Genomic DNA, 27,265 nt, shown 5'->3' with positions numbered 1-27,265 from the left:
CCTACGCCCTTACGTCACTTTTGTGCGACCGGCCAGGTAGTTCTGCCCTCTCTGTGTCTCGGCGGCGCCGTGGAGTCCGCGTGATCTTCCGCGAGTGAGCCTTAATAGTCCGGGTGGGGGCTGGCCGAATCCAAGAAATTCTCCTTGGACACAAAGTGCCCCGGCGGACCCGCGGGGCCTATCGGAGGTAGGTGAAGGCAGCTCCTGGTGGGCGCAGTCCGGACTCACGTCGGGCCTGCTTTGCTATCTCGCGTGCTCCTCTGGGGCTTCCCAGTCTTCGCAGACGGGCTGAAACTCTTTAACCAACCTCTCAGGATCCCCACCGCCTAGCTTCGACCCATATTTGCCTCTTCTACGACCACATTCTCGCTTGTGCACCGTTATTAATCCGCATCCCTCCGAGGCAGTGGGCAAATTTCCATCTCTGTCTTTGCTAATGATGTTCCCTCGGTTTCGAATGCTGCCCTCACCCCGTGTGCTTGTGCTCATCTTAAGAGGTCAGTCTATTTTGATCTTATACGTCAAGGCCGAGCTGAAATGCACTGTGCATCTTTCTGGGAGCCTCCCGGTTAGAATTAAAAATCTTTTTTGAGCGCTTAGTACTTTGTACGTTACTTATAGCATATATCTGTTATTCTGCGTCGGATTGTAGTAGTGTCTATTCATTTAGTTTCAGTTTCTCAGGCTCTGACCTCTCCCTGATCATTTTCTTATTGATTTTCACATCATTTCTTGCCTGCATGCCTTTGTATTGTGTCGTGTCCCCCCTCTCCCTCTCCTCCAGTGCTGTATCTCACTTTTATCTGGCAAACCACTACTATTCCTTACTTGTAAACATTTAAAGCTTTAAACTGTTTCTCTCGAGGCAGAGTTAGGTATTCCTTTGCCGATATTCTAGTAAGGGATGGCTTTGCCTGTATGCCAGTAAGGGAAGGAGCCACAGGCTAAATCTGGGCAAGTGATGGTTTCTTTTCGCCTGCCAGTGAGCCTAGAATTGTTTTACAGGTAACTTTTTGCAGTCTGATGCTAGGAAGCACTTTGAACCCGAAGTGAGTAAAATGTTATTCCCCGCCTTCATAAATCTCATTCTTTTCATTTATAAACATAAAATTGTACTCATAATTATTTGGGGGGCGGTTAGTAAAAAATTGGGATTTTTTTTCTTGCTTGCTTTCTTGTAACAAATGGTTCTCCATTTTGCCTGTTGGCCAGCAAAGCTTAAGATACTTATCTTCTGGTTCCTTGCAGAAGAAGTTTGTTGACTCTTGCTGTGTAGTAATGTTCATATTACAGACACCATTTGTGATTTTAATTTCGTGTTTTTCTATAGAACCCAACACAATGCTTTCTTTCCTTCCTTCCACAAGTTTTCTTTGAGCACTTAAAAAAAAAATCTTCCAGATACAAAATATTCAGTTTAGTAGGAAAAAGAGATCATTACAAATGCAATTTTACTATGCACAGTGACAGAAATATGCAGAGTGAAGTAGGATTAGTTCACAGAAGGTTTCCTGGGGGATGTGATTCTTGAGTTGAGCTTTAAATGATAAACAGCAAGTGGGTAGATGGAGATCATTCCTGGCAAAAGAGGACAAATGAGCAAAGAATGAGAGAAGAAAGAGAATTCTGTGTTAAAAGGGAGTAACAAAGAAGTGAAGCTGGAAAGGTAAGCAAGGGCCAGATCACATGCCATGTTAGGGAGCTTCGACCTTTATTTTCAGGCAAGGTTGGGCTTTGTAGCAAAAGCTGGATCTTGCTGATGGCTATTTAAAGGATGAATGAGGGAGTCAGGAGCCCTTATACTGCACCATATCAGTAGATGAGAAGATCTGATTAGGGCAGTGGAACTTGGTAGAGTGGACATGATGGAGGTTTAGAAAGATCTGGGAGGTAAACTCATCTTAACTACTTGGATGTTAAAAGTGAAGAGGAAGGACAAGTCAAAGCTGATTCCATAGTCCTAGATTCTGCCAATCACCACCTAAAATGGAGAATATTGGAGTGTGTGAAAGCACTGACCCATATCTGTTTTACTCAACATAGTATCTCCAGAGCCTAGAACAGTGCAGGTACTTGAATGAACAGAAACGTTTCCTTCCTTTGAATCATTGATTGCTGTGTTTCATCAAAATAGCCTTTAGCATATGCCATCCCTATTCATTTTGGTTTACTCATGCACTGTTACCAGGCTTTTTGGGATAGACAATGAGTTGCACCACTGATAACATGAATCTCTTTTACAGCTGAATAGTTCTGGGGAGATGTTTTGGCTTAATTCTATGTTAGTTAAAAGTTTTAATTCATTTTTATCCTACTGTTTAAAAAAAATATTCATTTATTTATTTCTTCTTAGAGATGGGGGCAGAGAGGAGAGAGGGAGACAGAGAGAATCCCAAGCAGGTTCCCCTGTCAGCACAGAGCCCTTTGTGGGGCTGAATCCCAAGAACCAGGAGAACGTGACCTGAGCTGAAATCAAGAGTTGGACACTTAATGAGTCAGCCACTCAGGAGCCCCTTTTCTTAAATTTAATTTTAAGCTTCTCCGGGTTGTCTGGGTGGCTCAATCAGTTAAGCGTCCGACTTTGGCTCAGGTCATGTCACTGGTCGTGAGCTCGAGCCCCACGTCGGGCTCTGTGCTGACAGCCCAGAGCCTGAGGCCTGTTTCAGATTCTGTCTCTCTCTCTCTGCCCCTCGCCTGTGTGCTCGCTCGCTCTCTCTCTCTCTCTCTCTCTCTCAAAGAGTAAATAAACATTAAAAAGGAATTTAAAAAAATTTTAATTTTAAGCTTTTCCATTAGAATACTAGCTTTGTTTTCCTTCTTGGTATTTCTAAGGCTTTCAGGAAGTCAAGACCCTAGACTGTGTTCTTACAGATTGAATGTTATCTTAAATTTGGTTTCAGGAAACTTTTCTATTTGCAGTTTCACCTTAATGCTTTCTGTTGTTAAGAAATAAACAATCCAAGCCAGTGCACTTCTGCTTTGGCTACTGGATGGATGGTTGAGCCAGACTTACTTCCAAGTGTTGTAAATTGGCTGGTTAGATGTGAGAATATTTGTGTACAGCTTCTGTGTATAGCTGAGTAGAGGGTGCACTCTGGTAGTCCTATCTGTATTCTACCTGCTTCCTTAAGGTTGTCTCTTCTGTGTTATAGTTAAATGGTTTATTGGTCACTAATCCTATAAGCTACCACACAGCCTTTTGAAAAGACACAAAGTGAAAGTTATACAGGTTTAAGAATAACGTGTATTTAAAATGTTTTCTTTTTCAGACATAAAGCAGAGTCACTGTAATTATTTCTAACATCAATTTCAAACTATTTATTCTTGGATAACAGCCCAATTATATGAAATTATGGCTGGTTATAAGCCTGTAGCTATTCAGACGTATCCTATACTTGGTGAAAAAATCACCCAAGACACACTGTACTGGAACAACTATAAGGTAAGTGGAGACAGTAACGAGGGGGTTGTACTGATGCTCATTTCTCCAGCATATGTTATACTTTGGATACTCTAATAGAGAGCTAATAACTAAAAGGAATCAATCACCAGTTCATAATTTGGGTAGAAAATTAGGTAGCTGATGTTTTTGCTTAGAATTTTTTATAAAAGTCCCTACTGCTTAATCATTTTAATCATACAAGGACCTAGCGCAGAATAGATGATTAATGAATGCCAAATGAATTAAATCTTAGAATTTGAATCTCATGTGAGAAAATTTTTTTTGCCTTTGCAAAACTAAGGAGAAAGTGATGCAGAATTAATTCTGCTAGACTATCTATAAAAGCTTGAAAATTATTTTTTTTAAAAGATGAACAACTAAATAGAAAAGTGGAAAAAGATTGGGATTGGGAGGTTAATGGAACAAGAAATTTAAATGACCAATAAATGTATAAAAGAGCTGTGGTTTCACTCATAAAGAAATGTCAGTTACCACAATAATTTGGATACTACTTTCATCTGTTATATTGACACAAATGAAAAATTTTGATCACTGCTACTTGAGGGAGGAAAATTGATACAGACTTTCTGGAGGGCAGTTTTGCATTATCTATCATGATAAAAATACCTTTTGGCCATGTAAGTTCCACAGTTTGAAACTTACCCAAAGATTACAGTCCCCTAAATTTGCTGAGATACAGGTATATAGTTGTTGATTAAAGTATTATTTGTAATGCTAGAAATTCTGGGAAAACCTATGTCCCTTAGTAGTGGACCGGTAAAGTAAATTATGATGTACCCTATAACGGACGGCAAATCTATTGATCATATGAAAAATTAGCTGAGATGTGTAATCGAGTGAAAGGAAGCGAGGTTCAGAATAGCCTGCATGGTGTGATCTTTCTGTCAGTTACAGAATACATGGTTAAATGTATGCTGGCATAGGCATAACTTTTTCTCCCCAGTAATAATCACAGAAAACTCCACAACTGAAGAGAAAGAGTGGAGTATGGTTTTCCAGCCATATAGTTATTTACTTTAATGACAGCCAGGATGGTCTGGGTGATGTTATTTGGACCTTTTTTGCCTTTTCATACTTCTGTATTAGATACAACCTAGCAAATGTTACTAAGAACAAAGTGAAACGATCGAGTAAGAAATTATGTAATGCTTGAACAGTCTTACCAGTTGTAACTCTGTTAATACTTTGTATTTTGTTTTGTTAAGACCCCTGTTCAGATCAAGGAGTTTGGTGCAGTGTCAAAAGTAGACTTTTCTCCGCAGCCTCCATATAATTATGCTGTCACAGCTTCCTCGAGGGTAAATATAATATTACATTTATTTTTCTTTTGTGTCTTTGTATGTACGACTGATCTAGAGGCATTTGGTTAAGTACTGTGTTTTTATCTTTTCATAGATTCACATTTATGGCCGATATTCTCAAGAACCTATAAAAACCTTTTCCCGATTTAAAGACACAGCATACTGTGCGACCTTTCGTCAGGATGGTAGACTGCTTGTAGCTGGCAGTGAAGATGGTGGAGTTCAGCTTTTTGATATAACGGGGAGAGCTCCCCTCAGGCACTTTGAAGGCCATACTAAGTAAGAGCCAGGGTTGAAAAATTTAAAAACAACTTTTTTTTAACTGAGGTATAATTATCGAAACATTGTTAGTTTCAGTTGTATGTTCGATGTTTGTGTACGTTGCAAAATAATAAATCTAGTTAACATCTGTCACCATATTGTTACAGACAGTCGGTTTTTATGTGTTCTTTGTTGTTTTGTTGTTGTAAGCTTTTTTGGTTTCTTTTTTTGGGGCTTTGAATAAAAACATAGAGCAGTTCTGTGAAGATTATGTACCTGTATATACTTTATTTCATGATTGTTCCAGGACAGAGTGCTTAATCTAGGCCAGTCCTGTGGTCCAGTTTGATGGGGCTCATGAATTCTGTAGAATTGTTTGTGACATTTGAAGAAATGTGTGTTTTTCCGGGAAGATTTCCTATAGCTTTCATTTAATTTCTTAGTGACTCCTGTGATCAGTCAAGGTTATAAACCACTGATCTAAAGGCACCTCACAACTATGCATGAGAACTCTATAGGCTGAACTATAGTGGAGGTTCTCATTTTGAAGGCAAGTTGGAAGGTTGATTGTTTCTTCTTGAATTTAATATTTTCCCCTTGATAAATGGTCAGGGCAATTTTATATTATAACTTTATATCAGAATTACCAATTTCAATTCTGACATTTGCTACTGATTTAAAAATCTGAAGTGTTTTTTACAGTGTATTATCAGGAAGGTCTTTTCTCGTAAGTGAAACATTTAAAATATAACAGAAATTCACTTAACATGATCCTACTTAGTGTCAAGTCTTAGAATTTTGTAAAGAACTACCCATTTTGAAATATTTTTTTAAAGTAAGTTTATTTATTTTGGGAGAGGGGGGAGAGAGAGAATCCCAAGCAGGCTCTGTTGCTTTCAGCACAGAGCCTGACGTGGGACTCGATCCTGGAGACCGTGAGGTCATGGCCTGAGCTGAATTCAAGAATCAGAACCTTAACTGACTGAGCCACGCAGGTGCCCCTGAAAAATTTTTTTAAGTGTTTATCCATTTATTTTGAGAGAGAGAGGGTGTGAGTGAGCAGGGGAGGGGCAGAGAGAGCATCCCAAGCGTGTTCTGTGGTGTCAGCGCTCAACCAACTGAGCCACCCAGGTTCCCGTCCCCCATTTTGAAAGTTTTTAAGTTAAAAGTACCTTTGCTCCAACATTTAGAACGTTTACCTTTATTGAGCAGTTTTGTAGAATTGTTAACATATAGAAAATAACTTGTAAGGCTGTTGAATATTATTAACTTCATAGTGTAAGGGTATTTAGAATTTTAAATTGGCTTAGGGACGGATATCTGTTTTAAAGATTTTTCTCTCATGATTTCCCCCTACAATTACTCCCTAAAACTGAGCTTTTTTTGTTATTTGGGGAAAAGCAGAGTTTTATGTTTTATGTTAGTTTTTTTCTTGCTGTTTAACATATTGATCCTTAATTTTTTAGAGCAGTTCATACAGTCGATTTTACAGCTGACAAATATCATGTGGTCTCTGGGGCTGATGATTATACGGTTAAATTATGGGATATTCCAAACTCCAAAGAAATTCTGACATTCAAAGAACATTCTGATTATGTGAGGTGTGGATGTGCTAGCAAACTGAACCCAGATCTCTTTGTAACAGGTTGGTGAACTATTTTTCCCTCCTGAAGTTGATCGTTTTATTGCGATATAATTTGACACTGCTTTGGGACTCTTTTGGGATAGAGCAATGTAAAAAATTTTATAAAGGAATGTTTCTGTTTATCCAATTCTTTTGTTTTTCTTCTTTTGGTGATTGTTCTTATTGTCTTCCAAGTGTGTTTGGAAACATAAGGCTTCCTTGAAAACATGAGTGTCAGAACTATGGTTTAGTACTCTGGTTTTCACAGAGCCTCCAAGCAGCTGAGAAACAAAGATAATGGAGTTCAGTCTTTGTGGGTGCTTGTGCAGAGGTTCCCAGGTGATTGAGTAGTGACAATAACTTGAAGATGGGAATAGTTTAAAGTCCTATATGATATAGTATGGTATAGTAATGCTTTTTCAGAAATAATCAGTGGTCCCAGAGTTTGTAGGTACTTTGTCATCATGAACATACATATGTGTCTTTAAATTTTATCTAAGCCCTTTCTCCTTTTCAAATTTGTTTGCATACACACACGTATATTTAGTTTTTGTTGATTTGAGTAACGAAACTCACGTAATACCAAAATTGACATTTTAGGGTCATATGATCATACCCTCAAGATGTTTGACGCACGAACCAATAAGAGTGTGATCTCTGTTGAGCATGGGCAGCCAGTGGAGAGTGTCCTGCTCTTTCCCTCTGGAGGTCTTCTGGTATCAGCAGGTATTTTAAAAATTGCTTTTACCTATATAGTTGGTTTTGAGTCAGTTATGTCTTTATCAGTTACTTTTTACAATTTAATATTGTGCACTTGAATTACATACCTAGGTTTTGCTCAATTGATAAACAGGACAAGCAAGCAGTTATTATTTATTGACTACCTAATGTGAGCCAGGTACTGGGCTCTTATATACAAATTATTGAGCCTAGAAGTGAGTGAGTTTTCTCCCTATTTTGCAACTAAGGAAATAAATAAAAGTTTTTAAAGTAATTGGTCCACAATAGAGTGGCAGATCTGAAATCCCAGAACTCGAGAGCCTGCATTGTGTATATAAGCCAGAAATCCAGGTTGTATGCCTGTTATTCCTACCTAAGAGATCTTAGGTTGAAAGAGATCACAGTTCTTTCAATTCTAGGATCAGGCTTGTCTGTTTTTATGTCTCTTTTGATTGAAGTGACTTTGTCCAGAAAATAGCCAGTAGTTCTGGAGGAGGGTATAATGTGGCGTTCAAAAGGGGTCTCGGTACGTTTTTCATCAAGCTGGAACTGAGGCATTTTTCTGTAATGTTGATCCTAGAGCATTTTCAAAATGAGAATGGAAGAAATAAATCGGCTTCTTTGATTTATCAAGTCAAAGTTAATGTGTTGACATTAGAATACAAAGGTGGTGTGTATAATTCATAGCACGTATATGGCTGTGTGTATAGATTTTTTTTCTTAATTCTAAAACCCGAATAGAAATTACCCTGTTTTGTACTTTTTCCCCAGTACCTGTTTAGTTTCAAAATAAATTGATGACATTGTCAGATGTATCCATTTTTCTTGATGTTATTTTGAGAAATGGAAACAAGCTGAATGGGGAGAATGGACATGTGTATGCTAATCTCCACTGTGTCACTAGCTAATTGTATGACCTTGGAAAATCCCTTAACTCCTGTAGACTTTGAAAATGAGAGTTTGGATAGGATCACTTGTTTTAAACTGTGCTCTCATGAGCTGCCACATGCAGTGAGACAGGGACTATGAATTGGCTCACAGGCCCGGTTTCCCAGTCAGGATAAGATAAGACTTAAGTCAGGATAAGACCTTTGCTCCCCCCTCTCCAACTCATTCTTCAATTTTACCTTCTAGACTTCTGTGTAATATTTCATTGAAATAGAAGATGCTATAGTAAAAGAATTCTTTTTAAACTATTAGATTAAATTGCCTTTAAGGATGCTTCTAACTCTTAGAGTAGAAGTGATAGGGAAATTTTTCAGTTTTGTTGGGATTCACAAACTTTTTAGGAAATAAAACTTTATTATTCATTTCTGTGGTGGCACATTTCTTTTGCAGAATGATTTTATTACAATTTTCTTAAAATCCATTTTGGTTATACTTTTTATTTTGTAGGCAGTTCTGTGAACTTTACAGGTATGCAATAATTTTTCATTGTAACAGTTTTTCGTGGTAGGAACTATTTGTTATCATCAGTTACAAACTCAATAAATGATAGAGACAGCATTGAAACCAGGCAGTTTTGCAGAACCCTTCACTTCACCTCCATGCTGTGCAGTGTCTAGTAAAGAATGCTTTTCAAATCTTGAAAATATTGAATGTATAGGCAGAATTTCAAACTAATGATTATTTCTTTCTATAGGAGGTCGTTATGTTAAAATCTGGGACATACTAAAAGGAGGACAGTTGCTAGTATCTTTGAAAAATCATCATAAAACTGTGACATGTTTATATCTGAGCAGCTCTGGACAGAGGTTACTCTCTGGGTCACTGGATAGGTTAGCATTTTAATTTTCTTTCCTTATCATTGGTATTGTAGAAATATTTACTGCTTGAGAAAATGAGTTATTTCTGCAGTATTTGTAATGAAATAAATGTTCTGTCAAATGATTTCTTTGAAAATCTATTGAGTTGAAAATAGTTTTGACCTTTTATTTACAATACAGTAAACTTATTTTCTCACTTGACAAAATTTAGTGCATTAACTTGCATACTTAAGGAATTTTATTGAACCATTTGAACGTTAATCTTTAAAATAGTCTATGTTATTCTGTGGCTTTAAAAAATCCTTTGTGTATATATTTGTATATTTTAAAAGATTTCTTCTGAATGTATGTATATATTCTAGCATATATTCTTCAAAAGTTAAAATTGTATGTGAAAAGTTGTATACTTTAACGTGATTCAAATATTCCTTTTTTATATAAGCTTTAGTATTCCATTAGTTAAAGTTCTAGAACAGTGCTGGCCAACAGAAATAAGATGTGGGCTACATATGTAGTTTTAAATATTGTAGTAGCCACAGAAAGGCAAAAGGAACTAGGTAAAATTAATTTAATAATATATTTCATTTAGTTCAGTGTATCTAAAATATCATTTCAACACGTAATCCGTGTAAAAATTATTACCGAGAGACTAGAGACAAATTAAGCATCCAATATGTGCCCTATGATGTGGTAATTTATAGTGATTAAAGTGAAATATAGTTTTGTTTAACAGAAAAATGTTTTAATACTGCCTCAGTTTTAAAATTAAAATAAGTTAATTAAAATCAAGTAAAATTGAAAATTTGGCTCTTAATTTTCATAACCACCCTTCAAGTGCTCAGTAGCATGTGGCTAGAACTATGGCACAGTTCTTGTAGTTACTTACATTCGTTTGTTTTTGGTCATTTTGTTTCCATATTTCCTATTTTCACTGTTATGGAAAGCCTTGGTTTTTCAGTATGCTTAATACATATTTTAAAAGCTAGAAAATATTTTAGACAGAAAGGACCTATTTATTATGTAAATAGGTAGCAGATTCTCTGAAATGGTGTTACTAGGCAATTTGGGACTCGAGTTTAAAAAAAACTTTTTTAAAATGTATGTTTGTTTATTTTTTTGAGAGAGAGAGAGAGACAGAGACAGAGACAGAGACAGTGCAAGTGGGGGGTGAGGCAGAAAGAGAGGGAGACACAGAATTTGAAGCAGCCTCCAGGCTCTGAGCCGTCAGCACAGAGCCCGACGCGGGGCTTGAACTCATGGATTGCAAGATCGTGTCCTGAGCTGAAGTCGGATGCTTAACCAACTGAGCCACCCAGGCGCCCCTGGGACTCAGGTTTTAGATGTGTCCCTCAAAAATCAAGTGTGAGTTGGCTCTGTTCACGGTTCTCAGCCCACAGTGACTTGTGTCTCCAAGAGGATGCGCGGCAGCAGCTGGAGACATTTTGGGTTGTTGGCACCAGTTGGGAGTGGTGAGCTGCTGGCCTGCAGTGGGTAGCGGTTCAGGATGCTGCTGAGCTTCCTGCAGTGCACAGAACAGCCTCCACAGCAAAGACTGATCTGGCCCATGGTGCAGAGCATGCTAACGTTGAGAAACCCTGCTCTTTTGACTTCCAGTGGGCTTTGATACTTTTGCTTTACTCTCACGTGTCATCTTCAGGCTATGTTGGTTCGCGGTCTGTTCTTCTGGTGACTACTCAGGTCTTTATACAGACATGGCTAGTACTAACAGTTCAGTTGTAAAAGATTCAGTGATGAATTAGTTTGCAGTTGATATTATTAATCGTTATTTTCCTTCATTGATGTGTAAAATTTAATAGTTATATATTTCTAAAAAGTAGAAAATTTGCATTTATACTCCTTTCCAAGGTGATTTATGACAAACCTTTCCTTTTTATCAGGAAGGTGAAAATATATAGCACGACTTCCTATAAAGTAGTCCACAGTTTTGATTACGCAGCTTCAATTTTGAGTCTTGCACTTGCAGTAAGTATTTTTAGCCCTTTATAAAGCTGTCACTAACATTGTTGAGTGAAACAAATGGAATTTTACAGTTTATCTTTGTATTTGAATAAATCTTATTTTCTTCTTGCCACATGAAATAGTTAAGACAGTTGCTATTATATGACTTGTCCCAGTGATTTAGTATGAATTGAGATTTAGGTCTTGTTCACCATATAGCTTCAAACCGAGTACAGCTGTAGGCATTGTTAACTCTAAAGACAGGATCTGGGAAATTGTTAAATCTCTTTTCAACACATTTAACTTAGGGTTAACATACTCTAGAAAGTCACACTGGCTCTCTGAGGGGGATAAAAAAAGAGGAGAGAGAAAAGGAGATAACAAAGCGAATGTGCTTGTCTTTGTTGATGCTCTTTCTGGAATGTCCACTGTCAAGTTTCATGAGCCGTGGAAGAAGAGGAAATTTGAATACATCATATAGAAATCTGAATTAGAAGAGGAAAAGCTTATTATAAAATATTCTCTTGGCCAGACTGTGGAAAGTCATGCCATCGCACAATCCTTTTCCTAGTAAGAGGATGTAGGAAAAAAATTATTTTAGAAGTTCCCCAAGATGTCATTAATTCTGTATTATTCTACAAAGTGCCAGTATAATTTACACTGGATATAACGTGTTCTATCAGTAAAATCATATCCTGGAAGAAAAAATGATTTGTTCTGACTTTTTGCATAGATCATTGTCAGGCAAAGTATCTCTATCTGAATGGAACTCTTGTGAAAGTGCGGATAAGCAGAAATGCTTTATAAATGGTGTTTTGAAGAAAAAGTAAGATAAATGATGTGTTAGGAGTAGACTAACTTACGTTTCTAATTGCTTTTAGCATGAAGATGAGACAATAGTTGTGGGAATGACCAATGGAATACTAAGTGTTAAACATAGGAAATCTGAAGCAAAGAAGGATTCTCTTCCGAGGAGAAGAAGGCCTGCATATCGAACTTTTATTAAAGGAAAAAATTACATGAAGCAACGGGTATTTGTATATTTCTTACTTTTTTTTTAGATGGTGTAGTTTGTTAGAGTAGCCAACTCCGTCCCTGCATGTTACTGGAACGTGTAGTTCACATGGCATTTAGCTTTATTTTGCTTTTGTCTACATTAGCTCTCTCTCCAGATTGCTAGATTGGGAACATTATTAATAAGTAGTGGGGAATAAGGAGTACTTTAATATCCTGAATCATTATAATGTTACAGTATTTTACTGTATTCAAAAACAATATCTTTCATATGGTATCTGATTGAATGTCCTAAACAACCCTGAACAGTAGCAGAGCCAATTATGTGCCCATTTGGCATCTGAGGAGATGGAGATACAAAGAAGTTACGGTCTATGTAGCATTTCGTTACTGGTTACCAGAGTTGTTAGGACTAGATCTGTTTCTCACATCCTTGGTTTCTCTTTCTGCCAGGTCACATAGGCTGCCACGTAAAGAGAACTGAAATGAGTAATATTTGCCCAGAGTGAGGTGTTGTGTATATGTTGTAAGTTGAGTCATAGGAGAGTTAATAATACATTGATGTGGCAAAGTATTCCATTTTCAATTAGTCTGCATTCTTGGCATATGCCTGGTATTTATTACACAGTTCAGGGTCACCCTGGTGTAAAAAAATACCACTATGAAAAAATTTGTTTTCAATGCAACTCTATACAGAAACTGATTTTTCTTTATAAATTTTCTTTGTAATACAGGATGACATTTTGATCAACAGGCCATCAAAGAAACACCTAGAATTATATGACAGGGATCTGAAAAATTTCCGGGTCTCTAAAGCACTTGACAGAGTCCTTGAGGTAAGTGAGGAGCATGTGTACATACATACAATATGCTGTGTGTGTGTGTGTGTGTGTGTGTGTTTTAAATTTTATTTTTATTTTTAGTAAGACTTTAGTTTTTTAGAACAGTTTTACATTCACAGCAAAATTGAGGGAAAGGTACAGAGATTTCCCATATATTCCCTGCCCTACACATACATAGCCTCTCCTATTACTAGCATCCCCCACCAAAATGGTACATTTGTTATAGTTGATGAACCCGTAAGGAGCGTATTTTTAAAAGACTCATTTTATTACTTGTCTTGTGCATTACCATTACTCCAAACTGTAAAGATAAAAACCTATTTAACTTCGGTAATTGTTAGTGAGTTCCAAGACTATGATCTTTTTCCTTTGATGTCTTATCTGCTCATGTTGACTCTGAAAATTTTTCTAGCCTAGTTGTACAATAAAGACACCTGAGATTACAGTTTCCATCATAAAGGAGCTAAATCGAAGAGGAGTCCTTGCAAATGCCCTTGCAGGCCGGGATGAAAAGGAAATAAGTCGTGTTCTTAATTTTTTGATACGGTATGTTTTATGTCATGAAACCTGTATTTTGCATCGGAAATCCTTCTTTATCTCAAATGAGAGACATTTACTTTTAGATTGACCTTTGTAGACAACTGAGGGAACAATTCAGTAAATCTTTTTTAAGGATTTTTTGGGAAAGATTGCAAGTTTCAGTAAACAATTTTTGCTTTTTAGGAATCTTTCTCAGCCAAGATTTGCCCCTGTTTTGATCAATGCTGCTGAAATAATTATTGGTGAGTAGTTGTTAAAACCTGAAAAATCCAAGCATGCTTGCAACAATAGAGGTGTCAGATAATGAAATCAAATAGATTACAATATCTTGTTTTATCAATTCTCCAGTAGAGAGTATCATGAAGAAAACAAACAACATTAGCAAAACAATGCATTTTAAAGGAAGTAAAATGTTTACAGTAGTTCTGAATTGCTGAGAATAATTATAATTAAAGAACTTTGTCTTAGACATCACTAATGATGACTATTTTTTAATGAGAAAATGAAATAAGAACCTCTACAATTTACTTTCTGTAATTATTTCTTTTTGAATACATTTATTCAGTTGGACTGTTTACTTTCTGTAAATCATAAATTGTAAAATAAGTACAGATTTTTCAGTACCTTTGTAGGTAATATTTTTACACTTTTCCTAAACATTGGCTATTCGTTTATTGTTTAGAAAGATACTTACCATTAATGTGTTTTATTTCTCTTTCCAGATATATATCTTCCTGTGATTGGTCAGTCACCCGTAGTTGACAAAAAGTTTTTATTACTTCAAGGACTTGTAGAGAAAGAGATTGATTACCAAAGAGAACTACTAGAAACCTTGGGGATGATGGATATGCTCTTTGCCACTATGACAAGGAAAGAAAGCACTTCTGTGTGGCAGCATGCATCTGATGGATTTCTAGAGAACAAGAAGATGGAATCATAGTGTCTGCTTAAAGAGACCTGTAAGAACTGCTAACTTGAAATCGATTTGATTCTATTAATTATTTGAAAGAGAATCTCTTTGATAGATTAAAAACTACCCCAAAACTATTCACAGAAGGAGTTTTATGGAAGAGACCTGAATAACTATAATTGGAAAATAAGAACCTATTTTAAGACATGGTGTACCATGGTTTACCAAATATGTACTATATTTTGAATTATTCCATGGCATCTTCTGCTGGAAGATCTCCATTATCTTGGTCATAGTGTAGTGTTCACCTTGGACAAATTGATACTAATTTTAATACAGCGAAGTGGTGTATGAACATCCGGGCAGGCATTCAGAATCTGGAATGGGTTTCAGCTGGAATCCTGCTAAAGGAACAGTGCTTTATTTTGTATTTCTGTCCTGGAAAAACAACAACGGCAACAACACAACAAATGGCACAACAAATAAATTCTCTCTTCACTCTCATCGGTGCCCTTGGGATTTTCAGGCTTGGCTCCGTCTGCTTGACATCATCATTTATCATGGGTCCCGTGTTCTGCTTCCACTGGTAGTGGGACTGCCTCTGCTCCACTTGCAGCAAATCAGTGGCCAGCTCTGAACAGTTTAACTCTGAACTAGTTAGATATGTATTCAGAAAGTGTGAGGAGGCAGCTTTGATGCCTAACAATTGTATTCTCCATTCCACATACTCTTTTTATTCCGTGAATCGTGACCATCCTTGTCAGAACAAGGTCTCCAGATCTTAGTGGACCACGTTTTCTTCCATCTCGATATGTTGTTTTTCTACCCAGTTTTCAGCTTGCTTCAGGCCAAAGGAGTGATAAAATTTGTCATTTCTCTTGTAAGAATTAGCCTGTCATCTTGTTGTATATGTTTGGAGCTTATCTTGTAGCTCCCGACCCTTCTGAAAACCATTTTCTCTGATCTGTATTTATATTTTTATCCCTCAATTTCCATATTCACCTTGTGCTTCAGAACCCAAGCTAGAGTAGCTTGCTTTGGAAAATAGTTGTATTTTTTTTTAAGTTCAATGTAAGTCACGTTTTTTTATAAAGATATTCTTATTTTCTTCTTGTATTTCTGAGATGTATCAATTCTTGATGGATAGTTCCTGGCTAGTGAATGCTGGCACACACATTTCACACTTGCTACCTCTCCCGCCTTCCCATTCCTTTTCCACCTCATGTGTTAATTATCTGTAAGGAAACATGCCTTGGGTTAGAAGGACCCTTAGTTAAAGGAAGATTCTATAATGGGAATCTCCTCTTAAAATTTAGTTCTGTGAATTCAGATTTTTTTTTTTTTAAAGCAGAAAAAAAAGTTTCTGTGATCTGGTAAGAGCATGTGCTCAAAAATAAGGTGTAGTTTCCCTTTTATGAATTGACTTGTGTAAACATACAGCACACTGGCTTATGAGAAACCAGGAGTTTGCTTCCCTGAGTAATTATGAGATTAGATGAGGTCAGAAACTGTCTTCATGTTGAAATAATTTATTTAAATAAACATCATATGTAAAGGCTTTTAAAAATACTTCTTAAGTATGGTGGTAATTTGTGTACTAGTAAAAATTGAGAGGATGAAATTCTGTCTAAAACTAGCTGCCATCAAGTGTGTAACATGTGATAAGGGTTTTCCCAATATTATTAGTTTTTAAATGTTTATTTATTTTGAGAGAGAGAGAATGCGAGCAGCGGAGGGGCAGAGAGAGAGAATTCCAAGCAGGCTCTGTGTTGTCAGCACAGAGCCTGACGCGGGGCTCAATCTCACAAACACTGAGATCCTGACCTGAGCTGAGATGGGGAGTCAAATGCTTAACTGACTGAGCCCCCCAGGCGCTCATAAGTTATTTTATTCAGTTCTCATCACAACCCTTCCACTGTTGGTGTTCTCATTTAATGCTGAATTAGCTACAGTAGTTAACCTACTCTTAAATTCCCCAAGCTTGAGTTCCTCATCCTCCTGGCACTGTGAACTGGCCTGGCCTCTGGCCCAAAACTACTGCTTCCCTTTGAGAGGACTTCACTGAGTGCTGCAGTTCCTAGATGAAATATATAGTGAAGGTGAGTTTTTACATTCATTGGGACAAGTTAGTATTTGTTATTTAAAGTATTTAAACACAATTGGCATGTTAGCCATTTTATGGTATGTAACATTGGCCTTTGGATTCTAATTTAAAAAGCCTAAATGATCTTAGACTCCTGAATTTTAGTTTAAAAGTACTTTATTTATTTTTTTTAATTTTTTTTTTTTAATGTTTTATTTATTTTTGACAGAGAGAGAGAGAGAGACAGAGCATGAGCGGGGGAGGGTCAGAGAGAGAGGGAGACACAGAATCCAAAGCAGGCTCCAGGCTCTGAGCCATCAGCACAGAGCCCGATGCGGGGCTCGAACTCACAGACCGTGAGATCATGACCTGAGCTGAAGTCGGACACTCAACCGACTGAGCCACCCAGACGTCCCTAGTTTAAAGTACTTTAACATGTTACTAAGCCTGCGAAAATATTGACATGTTCCAGAGAATTAAGGAAGTCACCGTACATTTAATTTATTATATTTATAAGAGGTACTTTGGAGAGCTTTGCTTGTTGGGTCAAGCATTTGAAGCGCTGTTTTCAAGAAAAATCTTTTAAGTGTATAAATGTTGTTAAGTCGTTTAAAGGAATTTGGATTGTAAATGGGTTTGTTTAAAGAAATTTAAATTTTAGTCTGTTCCACTTAAGTCTGCTCTCTCAAACATGAATTAAAGGCCCCCTTGGAAGTGATTATTAAAATGTACTAGTCTTCTGGATGAAGTTAAATCTAAAACTTTAAGAAAAGTTTTCAAATGCTTGACTTTAACAAGTAACTATAAATTGTCTTTCCTAGGAACAAAATGCTCCCTTCAGGCACTAAAAGATACTTAATGGTAAATAGGCTACATGCCTATTTCCCCTGATTAAAGTAACTAGACTAGGTGTGGTGTATCTGGCTCATTCCCTGTGTAAGCAGGGGGTTGTAATTAGGATTTGTAATCAAATTCTTGATCTAAGAAAATGTGGGATTCAAAGAATGCTGTTGGGATTATCAGCAGAGAAAGCTGGTCTGCAGAGAGAAAGGAGAATGAAACCTAAGTCCAGAGAAAATAAGCAAGACAAGGCCATCCTGCCTCAGCAGTTCAGGCTAGAGAAGAGAGAAACCATCATTGTTACCAGCAGTTTCTTTTTCCCTTCTGGCTGTCCCTTAGGGGCTCCCTCAAGAGTCCTTGAGAGTCTTTGGAATCCTTCTAATAAATTCTTTTTGTTTAGATGAGTTTGAGTGGTTTCCTTTATTCACAACCAAATGGTTCCAAAGACTAATTCACTAATCCTGAAAACTTACTGAAACACGTACATTAGAGTCAGGGAATTGGCAGATATAGCCATGAGCAAAATACACAAAATCCCTATTCTTTGGAACTAATACTCTACTTGGGAGAGGCAGATGTTCAGTAAACAAGTAAAATATGTCACGGGTCAGATGGTGATAAATGATCCCGGAGAAAAATCAGGCAGAAGAGGGAGATAGGAAATGATATGTGTGTGTTGGGGGTGAGTAGGTGGGTTGCAGTTTTAAACAGAAGTGAAGGGAGGCATCACCAGGGTGGCAATTGGGCAAAGGCCTTAAGGAAATGGAGAGATCCTTACTGACATTTAGGGCACAGGGTGGCAAGATCCTGAGGCAGAAGCATGCCTGGTGAGTTCAGGATAGCAAGGTGCTGGCTTAACTGACATGAAGCAAGGGAAACAAGTTGTACGACAGTCATCAGGAATGAGATGATGCATTTAGGCAGCTCTTTGAGGGAACTTTACCATTAAGGGGAGCAGAAAAACAGATTGGCTGGAGGGATAGGAGGTCAAGGCAGTTTTCCGAAAAAATTAATGAGGTCTAATTGGTATGCTATAAATTGCACATTTTAAAAGTTCAGTCTTAACGTGTTTTGACCTGTACACCCATAAGACCATCACTGCAAGCAAGGTAATGAGTATGTGTCACCCTCAAAAATTTCCTCCTGCCCTTCTGTGAACCTTAGGTCCCACCCGCTCAGACAACCACTGCTCTACTCTCTGCCACTATAGGTTCATAGATCAGTTTGCATTTGGTACAATTTTACACAAATGGGATCATAGAATTTAGGTTGGGGCGGGGCTGGCTCTCACTTAGCATAACTGTTTTGAGATTCGTAATTCATTTGAGATTTAAACTTGAAAAAAATTACAGAATGTATGCTGATGCAGATAATCCGGCAGACAAAAAAACTAGTGATCTAGGAGAGAGGCAGGCCGATTGCCGGGGCAGTGTTTTGGGGAGGGACTTGGGGTCGAGGGCCCAAATGGAAGGATTGGCTTAGATAAGAGAATGAACAGTTCAGGCCTGGTTCAAGAGGAAAGACAAAACATGGGCACGGATGCCATTAAGTGTGTAGATGTCATGATGGTTAGGGTTTGTGGAAATTCCTTACTGGGTACCTTTACTGGAAACAAGATAACCAATAAAAAAGTTTGGAGGAGGAAGTTAGAGGAGAGAACAGAAGATATGAAATACTCCTAGAAAGAGCTCAGAGGGAGCCACCTGCCTAGGTTTGAATCTTGGCCACTCACTACCTTTGTGACTTTGAGCAAGTTATTTTACCATTTTGTATTCACTTCATCGGTTCATCAGACAAGATCACAGGGAGTGGTTGTGAGAATTAAGTGAAAGTACCTGGAATATTTCTGTTGTTAGCTATTATTATTTTGGGGAGAATGGGTGGACTACAGAATTAAGTAGGATTACCAGCAGCACTAAGGGCCTACGTGAAGTTAGTGTCATGGATTTGAAGCAAGGCCAACTGGCATGGTTGTGTTTCTCTCTTCACGTTTGGCTAATAGGATGCAGATGCGGGGTGCCCTGAGACACGGACTCAGCCAGCATTGAGGTTTTCATTGGTGAATGCAAAATAATAGAGAAAGGGACAATAGCTTTTGAGATTTATGTCGTGTAGTTATGATGGACCACAGATGCAAGATGGGTAAGGAAACGAAGGAGTGAGGATAGTAAAAACATAACTGGATCACTGGGCTATTTGTGTGGAGTTGAAGAGTTACAGTTTGTTTGCTGGAGGTGGTGAGATAGACACATGGAAGGTGGTGGTCCAAGAGCCAAGAATTATAACAGGAGGAATGTTAGAGAAAGTGACAGAAAGCCAGGAGCTAGAATGTTCAAGAAATGGTGGGGAGTGGCCACTGATCAGTGGTGACCAACAAGGGGGAGGATTAGGTCTGCAGTCAGATGGCATGAAAGTCAAAGGTGAGGCTTTCTTGGGGGAGTAGTGAGGGAGAACGATCCAGAAACCGCATTGAGGATCACCCACCCACCTGTTAGGGCTGCCATAGGAGGGGTCTGGGAATATGAGTAGCACTTAGGCAAACTATAGAGGAATCTTGCTAAAAGTAACACACAAGCAACTGGCCTTCCCCTCACTCCTGCCTTCCAAATCATGTGTGAATATAACTAATTGGTGGAACTCAGTTTTGCATCCAGAGCACTATCTACAAAGAAATCTGGGAAATGTGGTTTTTAACTTTCCAGCTCTGTAGCTCTGAAGGCACCCCAGAAGGAGGATGGAGCAGAGGATAAGGAAGGCAATCCCTACAATATTCTTCCCTACCTGTTCTACACATCTTTAAATATACAGGTACGCCCTCACTTCTAAACCAACAGGACCACGCCACACTTGCTGTTGTGCATTTCAGTTTTCCCCTTTGTGTCGCAGACTGCTCCATCTTGGTGCACATAGTTCTGCTGTGTTCCGTTTTATGCTGGCCTCCTATATCACTGTGGATATAGACGTGTCATAAGCAATTTAACCAATGGATACAAGCTACAAAGGTTATGTTATTTTTCTGATATCTCCAACTCAGAAGTTTTCTGCAAGCTGTCTTTTTTGCCTGTTGAGAATTTTAATCAGGTGAACTTGACACTGCATTAGGACAACTTAACCTAGCTCTCCCTTAGTCCACGAGGTGGCAGTATTATTTCGAATACCATGAGAAACCCGTTTCCACAGTCCTTTCTCTGAATCAAGCTGGTGTTCCTAGGTAGAAAGGTGAGTTCTCTCAGAAAACAACCAAGCTATTTGGCTAGTGCCATGTTGACAGAATGACTTTCAAAGCCCTTCTTTGAATTAAAGATTAACCTTTTCAGCAATGTAGAATAATGGAAAAGAGCATACACTGTGATCCTGGGCAAGTCCCAGCTACTCTGGGCCTCAGCTTCCCTATCTGTCAAATGGGACTAACATCACTTCTCTTGCAGGATTGTTGCAAGAGTAAATGCAGTGATATAAAAAGTACCTTACCTGCTTAACTGTGTTTGTCACATGTTTGTGATTATGAGAAGTCTATTTGCCCTGCACTAGTTGGGAGTGTTTTCTTAGTTCCCGATTATTAACATCATTTGGACTAGTTAGATAAGGGTTGATTTGAAATTTTCTTTGATACTCTGTTATAAAGGATGTTTTTTTAAATAAATTAATCCCATAGAATATAAAATGAGGGGTATAGTTACTTGAGGACTTGAGACAGGCTGCTCGCAAGCATTTTGAAAGTAAACAGTATGATTTGCAATGTATGCAAATAAGACATTAACCATGTTATTTACAAAAGTGAAATGTTAGTTTCCATTGGGTCATCAGGGTTAAAACTTTTTAATGTTTATTTATTTATTTTGTTAGGGGAGAGAGAGAGAAGGGGCAGAGAGAAAGAGGAGAGAGAGAATTCCAAGCAGGCTCTGTGCCATCAGCTGTGCAGGTCAGATCATGACCTGAGCAGAAACTAACAGTTGGATGCTTAACCAACTGAGCCAGCCACTCCGGTGCTCCTCATTGGATCATTAGTGTTATAGCAGAAATTTTAAATAGAGTCGTCTATGTCTTTAACAGTACTTATTAATGCAGGTGTTCCTTTATTCATATCAACTGTATTAGCTGGGACTGTGTGATGACTTTATTGGCTAAAAGGCTAGAAATATAAACTGTTAATTTAATGAGGCTTGGCAGTTTTCTATAAACATAACTATAAAACAATGGACTCCTATACAAGATATATTTTTTCAAGTTTTTAAAAATAAGGACATAACTGACATACAACATTCTATTAGTTTCAGGTGTACTAAGAGATATATTCTTGACAAAGTGCTTCCAATTAAAACAAAAAAATACCTGAGTCAAAAGCAGTTTCCTCATAGGAAACAAATGGAAAGCTGTGGACAGATTTTTTTTTTTTTTTTTTTACTGTTGTCCACTCAGGATAAAAGATTTTGAGCCTCACTTGCCTAGCCCATTCTTAATTCCTAGTGAGAAAAGATCTAGGTGAACAAAAAATTGAAAAAGAATAAAATAGAAAGCTGCAGTGAAATTTACTAACCATAGCATACATGGATTTCCTTTTTCTGTATTTTCTAAGAAACTACCGTGAGCTTGTGCACATGGTTTTCCCATAAGATCATTATTCATAAACTTAAACATAACCTAGCAGTTTTATTTACTTGTGAGTACAAGTAAATACACTTACTTACTTAAGATAGTGTAAGTCAGTATGTTATTAATGATAGGAAACTCTAAGGAGTTTATAATCATGTATAAGTCTGCCTTACCAATAAGTATGAGGGTGATCAAAACTAGAAAATTATAGACAATAATAATGGCTAACATTAATAATATACTTACCAACGTACTGTTCTCACCAATGTACATATATCAACTTACTAGTTATTTAATCTTTACAACCACTCTGGAGTAGGTACTATTACTATCTCCATCAAAATTACTATTTTGCAATTATGTATTTCTCTACTATATAGAGTAATACAAAGGAAACGCAATTAAAAACAAGGTGGTGACTACGTTAGGTGATGGATGGATTAATTAGCTTAGTTGTAGTAATCACTTCACTGTACATGTACATCAAATCATCACTTTGTATACCTTAAATATATATAATTTTTATTTGTCAATTATACCTCCCTAAAGCTGGAAAGAAAAAAGGATAGGGGTGCCTGGGTGGCTCAGTCGATTGGGCATCCGACTTCAGCTCATCATGATCTTGTGGTTCACAGGTTTAAGACCCACATCAGGCTCTGTGCTGTCAGCTCAGAGCCTGGAACCTGCTTCATATTTTTGCGTCTCCTCTCTCTCTCTTTCCCTCCCCTGCTCATGCTCTGTCTCTCGCAAAAATAAATAACCTGAGCCAAAGTTGGATGCTTAACGGACTGAGCCACCCAAGGGCCCCAAACTTTAAAAAATTTAAAAAAAAGAATGAGCCACTTAAAAAAAAAGAAAAAGAAAAAACAAGGAACAAGAGTAACCACATAGACGTAGAAAAAATTTAAACAACTTAGAAGAGTGACAAAACTTTATACAAATATATATATATATATATATATATATATATATATATATATATATATTTCTTTTTTAAAGTTTATTTATTTTGAGAGAGAGACAGAGTGGGAAGGGGCAGAGAGAGAATCCCAAGCAGGCTGCACACTCAGCGGTGAGGCCAACACTGAGCATGATCTCACAAACTGTGAGATCATGACCTGAGCTGAAATCCAGAGTTGGACACTCAACTGAATGAGCCAGCCAGGTGCCCCTATACAAATATATTTAAAAAGCTGGGTTACATGGATTTTCTAAAAAGTTTTTATTTAAATTCCAGCTGGCATATGATGTAATATTAGTTTCAGATGTACAAGTTGATTCATCACTAACACATAACACCTTGTGTTCATCATGACAAGTACACTCCTTGATCCCCGCCCCCCCCCCCCCCAACCACCTCCCCTCTGGTAACCCTCAGTTTGTTCTCTATATTGAGAGTCTGTTTCCTGGTTTTCCTCTCTTTCCACACCACCACATTTGTTGTTTTGTTTCTTAAATTCCACATGAGTGAAATCATATGGTATTTGTCTTTTTCTGATTGAGTTATTTTGCTTAATATTCTCTAGTTCCATTCATGTCATTGCCAATGGCAAGATTTCATTCTTTTTTTTATGGCCGAGTAATATTCCAGTGTGTGTGTGTGTGTGTGTGTGTGTGTGTGTGTGTGTGTGTGTTTGTGTCTCTGTGTCTGTGTGTGCACGCTTAGACATAAAATATATACCACATCTTTATCCATTCATCAATTGATGGATACTTGGGGTGTTTCCATAGTTCAGCTATTGTCAATAGTCCTGTGATAAACATTGGAGTGCATGTATCCCTTTGAATTAGTATTTTATATCTTTTGGGTAACTACCTAGTAGTGCAATTGCTGGATCATAGGGTAGTTCTATTTTTTTTTTTAAGTTTTTAAATGTGTTTTGAAAGAGAGGGAATGAGCAGGGGAGGGGCAGAGAGGATCTGAAGCAAGCTCTGTGCTGATAGCAGAGAGCCTGATGTGGGGCTTAAACTCACGAACCGTGAGATCATGACCTGAGCCAAAGTCAGACATTTATTTAACTGACTGAGCCACCCAGGCACCTCAGGGTAGTTCTATTTTTAACTTTTTGAGGAACCTCCATACTGTTTTCCAGAATGGTTGGCTAGTTTGCATTCTAAAACAATAGTGCGGGAGGGCTCCCCTTTCTCCATATACCTGTATACTTTTCTTGAAAATATAAACGAACAAAATAGGTCCCAAAAAGAAAGAAAAAATGAAACAGAACACTGGCCAGGGAGGTAATTCAGAACATAACCTGAGAAGCTTTGGACTTAAATGTTTTATTAGTGAATTGCTGAAAACTGTCAAGGAACAGAAAATCCTGACATAGAAGTTAGAAGTTAGAGAAGAAAACTTTCAACGTAACTTTCTGAAGCCAGCATGACACAAATATCAACAAACTGATCTAGAAGTTAGAGAAGAAAACTTTCAACGTAACTTTCTGAAGCCAGCATGACACAAATATCAACAAATCTTTTTGGTACGTTGTACTATTAAGGTGTTTGATGTTCCTCCTCTGAGACAGGTTATAGTGCTTCACACACAGACATCTGGCATGTCTCTAGGACTTGAGACGCGCCCCCTGCCGGTTGGATGATATATCCCCACCCTGGAAGTCACGACGTGGTCATGTAATTTGCCTTGGCCTATGAAATAAGGACAGAATTGACATTATGCCATTTGTAAGCAGAAGTTTTAAAATCCAGTTCATGGTTCACCAAGTCTCTCTCTCTTCCATGATAACCAGCAATATGCCAGATAAGTTCATCCCAGAGGGAATATGACATGGAGAAAAGACAGAGTAGATATATGGTATGAGTAAGAATCAAACCTCTGATACTCTAAGCTACTGAGATTTGGGAATTGCTTGTTATCACAGCATAACCTAGCCCACCCTGGCTGATAAACTCCTCTTCCCCAACAGAAAAAAAAAAAAAAAAAAAAAAAAAAAAAATATATATATATATATATATATATATATATATATACATATATATATATATACAAAATTCACTTATGAACAAAAATGTTAAATCTGTAATTAATAAAGAAAATATTTCAGGCACACATTGTAGGGATGATGTGAGTCTCCCAAGTAAGTCTCTATGCAGGTAGGAGTGTTCCCCACTGATGACTTGGAGACTTCCCACTTTACGCATGTAGGTTGCCATCTAAAGAAAAGGTAACAGTGATTAGTTTGTAAAATGTGTAAGTAACATTGTTCCTTCTCTCCACCAACCTTCTGTATCAGTATCAAAAAAAAAAGAGTTAAAGATCCAAGGGCTTCATCAAAACACCCTTAAGTGGGAAACTGCTTCTTAGAGTTGAGATAAGGATGAAGGGTTCATTTAATGAAAGTTCCCAGGGCTCATTGCCTTATATAATGTCATGGTATGATGCTTCCCATGAGCGCATAGGAAGTGCATATGACTCTTATTTTGAAAGTGGACAAATTGAAGTCACTAACAGGGAAACTCTGATATGGATTCAGATAACCAAGCTCCTGATGCAGTTTGATTGGCAGATGTTTTCTGGTTTTGTTACAAATAAATCTATTGCCTAAGTCAGTGAGTTTCTACTAAAGATACTCTAATGGTCACCGCAGTTTGTTGTTTTTTTTTTTCTTTTTCCTCTATGTAATAATGGATGTGGTGATTTCTAAATCATTAAAAGATGAACACATCGAGCTTTTGTTAAGAATCCTGGAGAACTGGTTGTCCCTGTAAATATAACATTGTCTCTTGCATTGCTATAAGCAGACCATGTGATCAGTGATGGATATTCTTAGAAAATAGGATATGGACGTCATTTGATAGTCAGAGGAACACTAATTTAATGTTCAGCTCAACCAATATAAACTGTTAATGTCAACAGTCCGAATAGCAACATAGACTAGTTTATCTCTGGATTTCTTTCTTAACAATATAGGAGATAAGGGTATGAATCTCCTCGATCCATCCTGGAAAAACAGGAGAACAATATTTAAAATCTGAGTCAGCCCCTTAAATAGTAGCTGACATAAGGTTGAATGGGTAAGACAAGTTGTGAGAGTACAGGGGCCATATCTGCCTTACATACAGGGTTTGGCATACAGTAAGTGCTAAGTGTTTGCTGTTTGAAGGCTGAATTCTGAGGAGGCAAATGTCAGACCTGAGATAAGTGTGAGCAGGGATGCTAGGGAGGGAGGTGGCTTGCTCTCTTGGGACTAAACAAGAAATTAAGTCCTTGGTCTCCGGGGAACTAAACAAAAATGGAAGAAGCTTCAAGGACAGAAGGTTTTAAAACCCCAGAGTTATTTTATTTTGAAATCATTTTAGACTTACAGAAAAGTTCCAAGAATAGTGCAGCTTCTCTGAGCTTCCCCAGTGTTAACAACTTCTGTTGCTAACCACAGTACAAGTACCAAAACAAGGAAATTAACATTGGTGCCATGTTATTAACTAAAATATACCGGTTTCTCCAGTTTTGTTCCTGATGTCCTTTTTCTGTCCTTGGATCCAACCCAGAATCCTACATTGCGTATAGTTGTGTCTAATATCCTCCAGTCTGTGATGGTTCCTGAGTCTTGTCTTTCATGATCTTGAAACTTTTGATGAATACTGGTCAGTTATTTTGTAGAATGTGTCTCCATTTGGGGTTGTCTGGTGTTTTCTCATGATTAGATTAGGCTGCATGTTTTGGGCGAGAATATCAGAGAAGTGATACTGTGTTTCTCTTGGAGTGTCACATCAAGTCCACACGATGTCCATATGCCCTATTACTGCTAACATTACTTTGATCCCTTAATTAAGGCATTCTAGGCCTTAATTATTTTTCCATTTGTATTTGAGAAATATTTGAGATTATTCAAATATCCTGTTTAAGCTTAAACAGTTACTCACTAATTTCAACTACTAGTTGAGGTTTGGATTTGCAATTCCCTGACGATTAGTGATGTTGAGCGTCTTTTCATGTACCTGTTGGCCTGTGTGTGTCTTTGGGAAAATGTCTATTCAGATTGTCTGCCTATTTTTAAATCTTTATTTATTTTTTTTAATGTTTATTTATTTTGAGGGGGGAGAGGAGGGGAGAGGCAGAGACAGAGGAGACAGAGGATCTGAGGTGGGCTCCTCGCTGAGGGCAGATAGCCAGATGCAGGCCTTGAACCCACACACAGAGAGATCGTGACCTGGGCCAAAGTCGGATGCTTAACCAACTGAGCCACCCAGGCGCCCCTGCCTATTTTAAAATACGTTGATTTGTTTTTTGCTTTTGTTGTATGAGCTTCTTCCTTATATATTTTCAGATAGTAACTGCTTACCAAATAGATAGTTTGCAAATATTCAGGGACAAGCTCTTTGTGAGGGACC

General features: G+C 37.7%; 1 protein-coding gene across 1 annotated transcript; it reads left to right on the top strand.

Annotated features, from left to right (window-relative positions):
* Positions 1-15: 15 nt before the first annotated feature.
* Positions 16-17,727, top strand: UTP15 (UTP15 small subunit processome component). Its single transcript, XM_058729779.1, has 13 exons — positions 16-187; positions 3,270-3,442; positions 4,669-4,761; positions 4,859-5,043; positions 6,492-6,670; positions 7,250-7,375; positions 9,012-9,147; positions 11,034-11,118; positions 11,976-12,125; positions 12,843-12,944; positions 13,363-13,496; positions 13,674-13,732; positions 14,213-17,727. Exons 2-13 carry the CDS (start codon positions 3,353-3,355, stop codon positions 14,428-14,430), a joined length of 1,557 nt encoding a protein of 518 aa, XP_058585762.1. The 5' UTR covers positions 16-187; positions 3,270-3,352; the 3' UTR covers positions 14,431-17,727.
* The last annotated feature ends 9,538 nt before the right edge of the window (positions 17,728-27,265 follow it).

This window comes from Neofelis nebulosa, chromosome 1, assembly GCF_028018385.1.
Source record: "Neofelis nebulosa isolate mNeoNeb1 chromosome 1, mNeoNeb1.pri, whole genome shotgun sequence".
Classification (NCBI taxonomy): Eukaryota; Metazoa; Chordata; class Mammalia; order Carnivora; family Felidae; genus Neofelis; species Neofelis nebulosa.
The sequence above is the reverse complement of the archived record's forward strand: the minus strand, read 5'-3'. Positions and strand labels throughout refer to the sequence as shown.

Bases quoted from the DNA above. Each gene is read 5' to 3' on its own strand.
- UTP15 (XM_058729779.1), top strand. From the start codon at position 3,353: ATGGCTGGTTATAAGCCTGTAGCTATTCAGACGTATCCTATACTTGGT. The intron at 12,126-12,842 runs GTATTTGTATAT...TTTGTAATACAG, and splicing joins AAAATTACATGAAGCAACGG to GATGACATTTTGATCAACAG. The intron at 13,733-14,212 runs GTGAGTAGTTGT...TTCTCTTTCCAG, and splicing joins TGCTGCTGAAATAATTATTG to ATATATATCTTCCTGTGATT.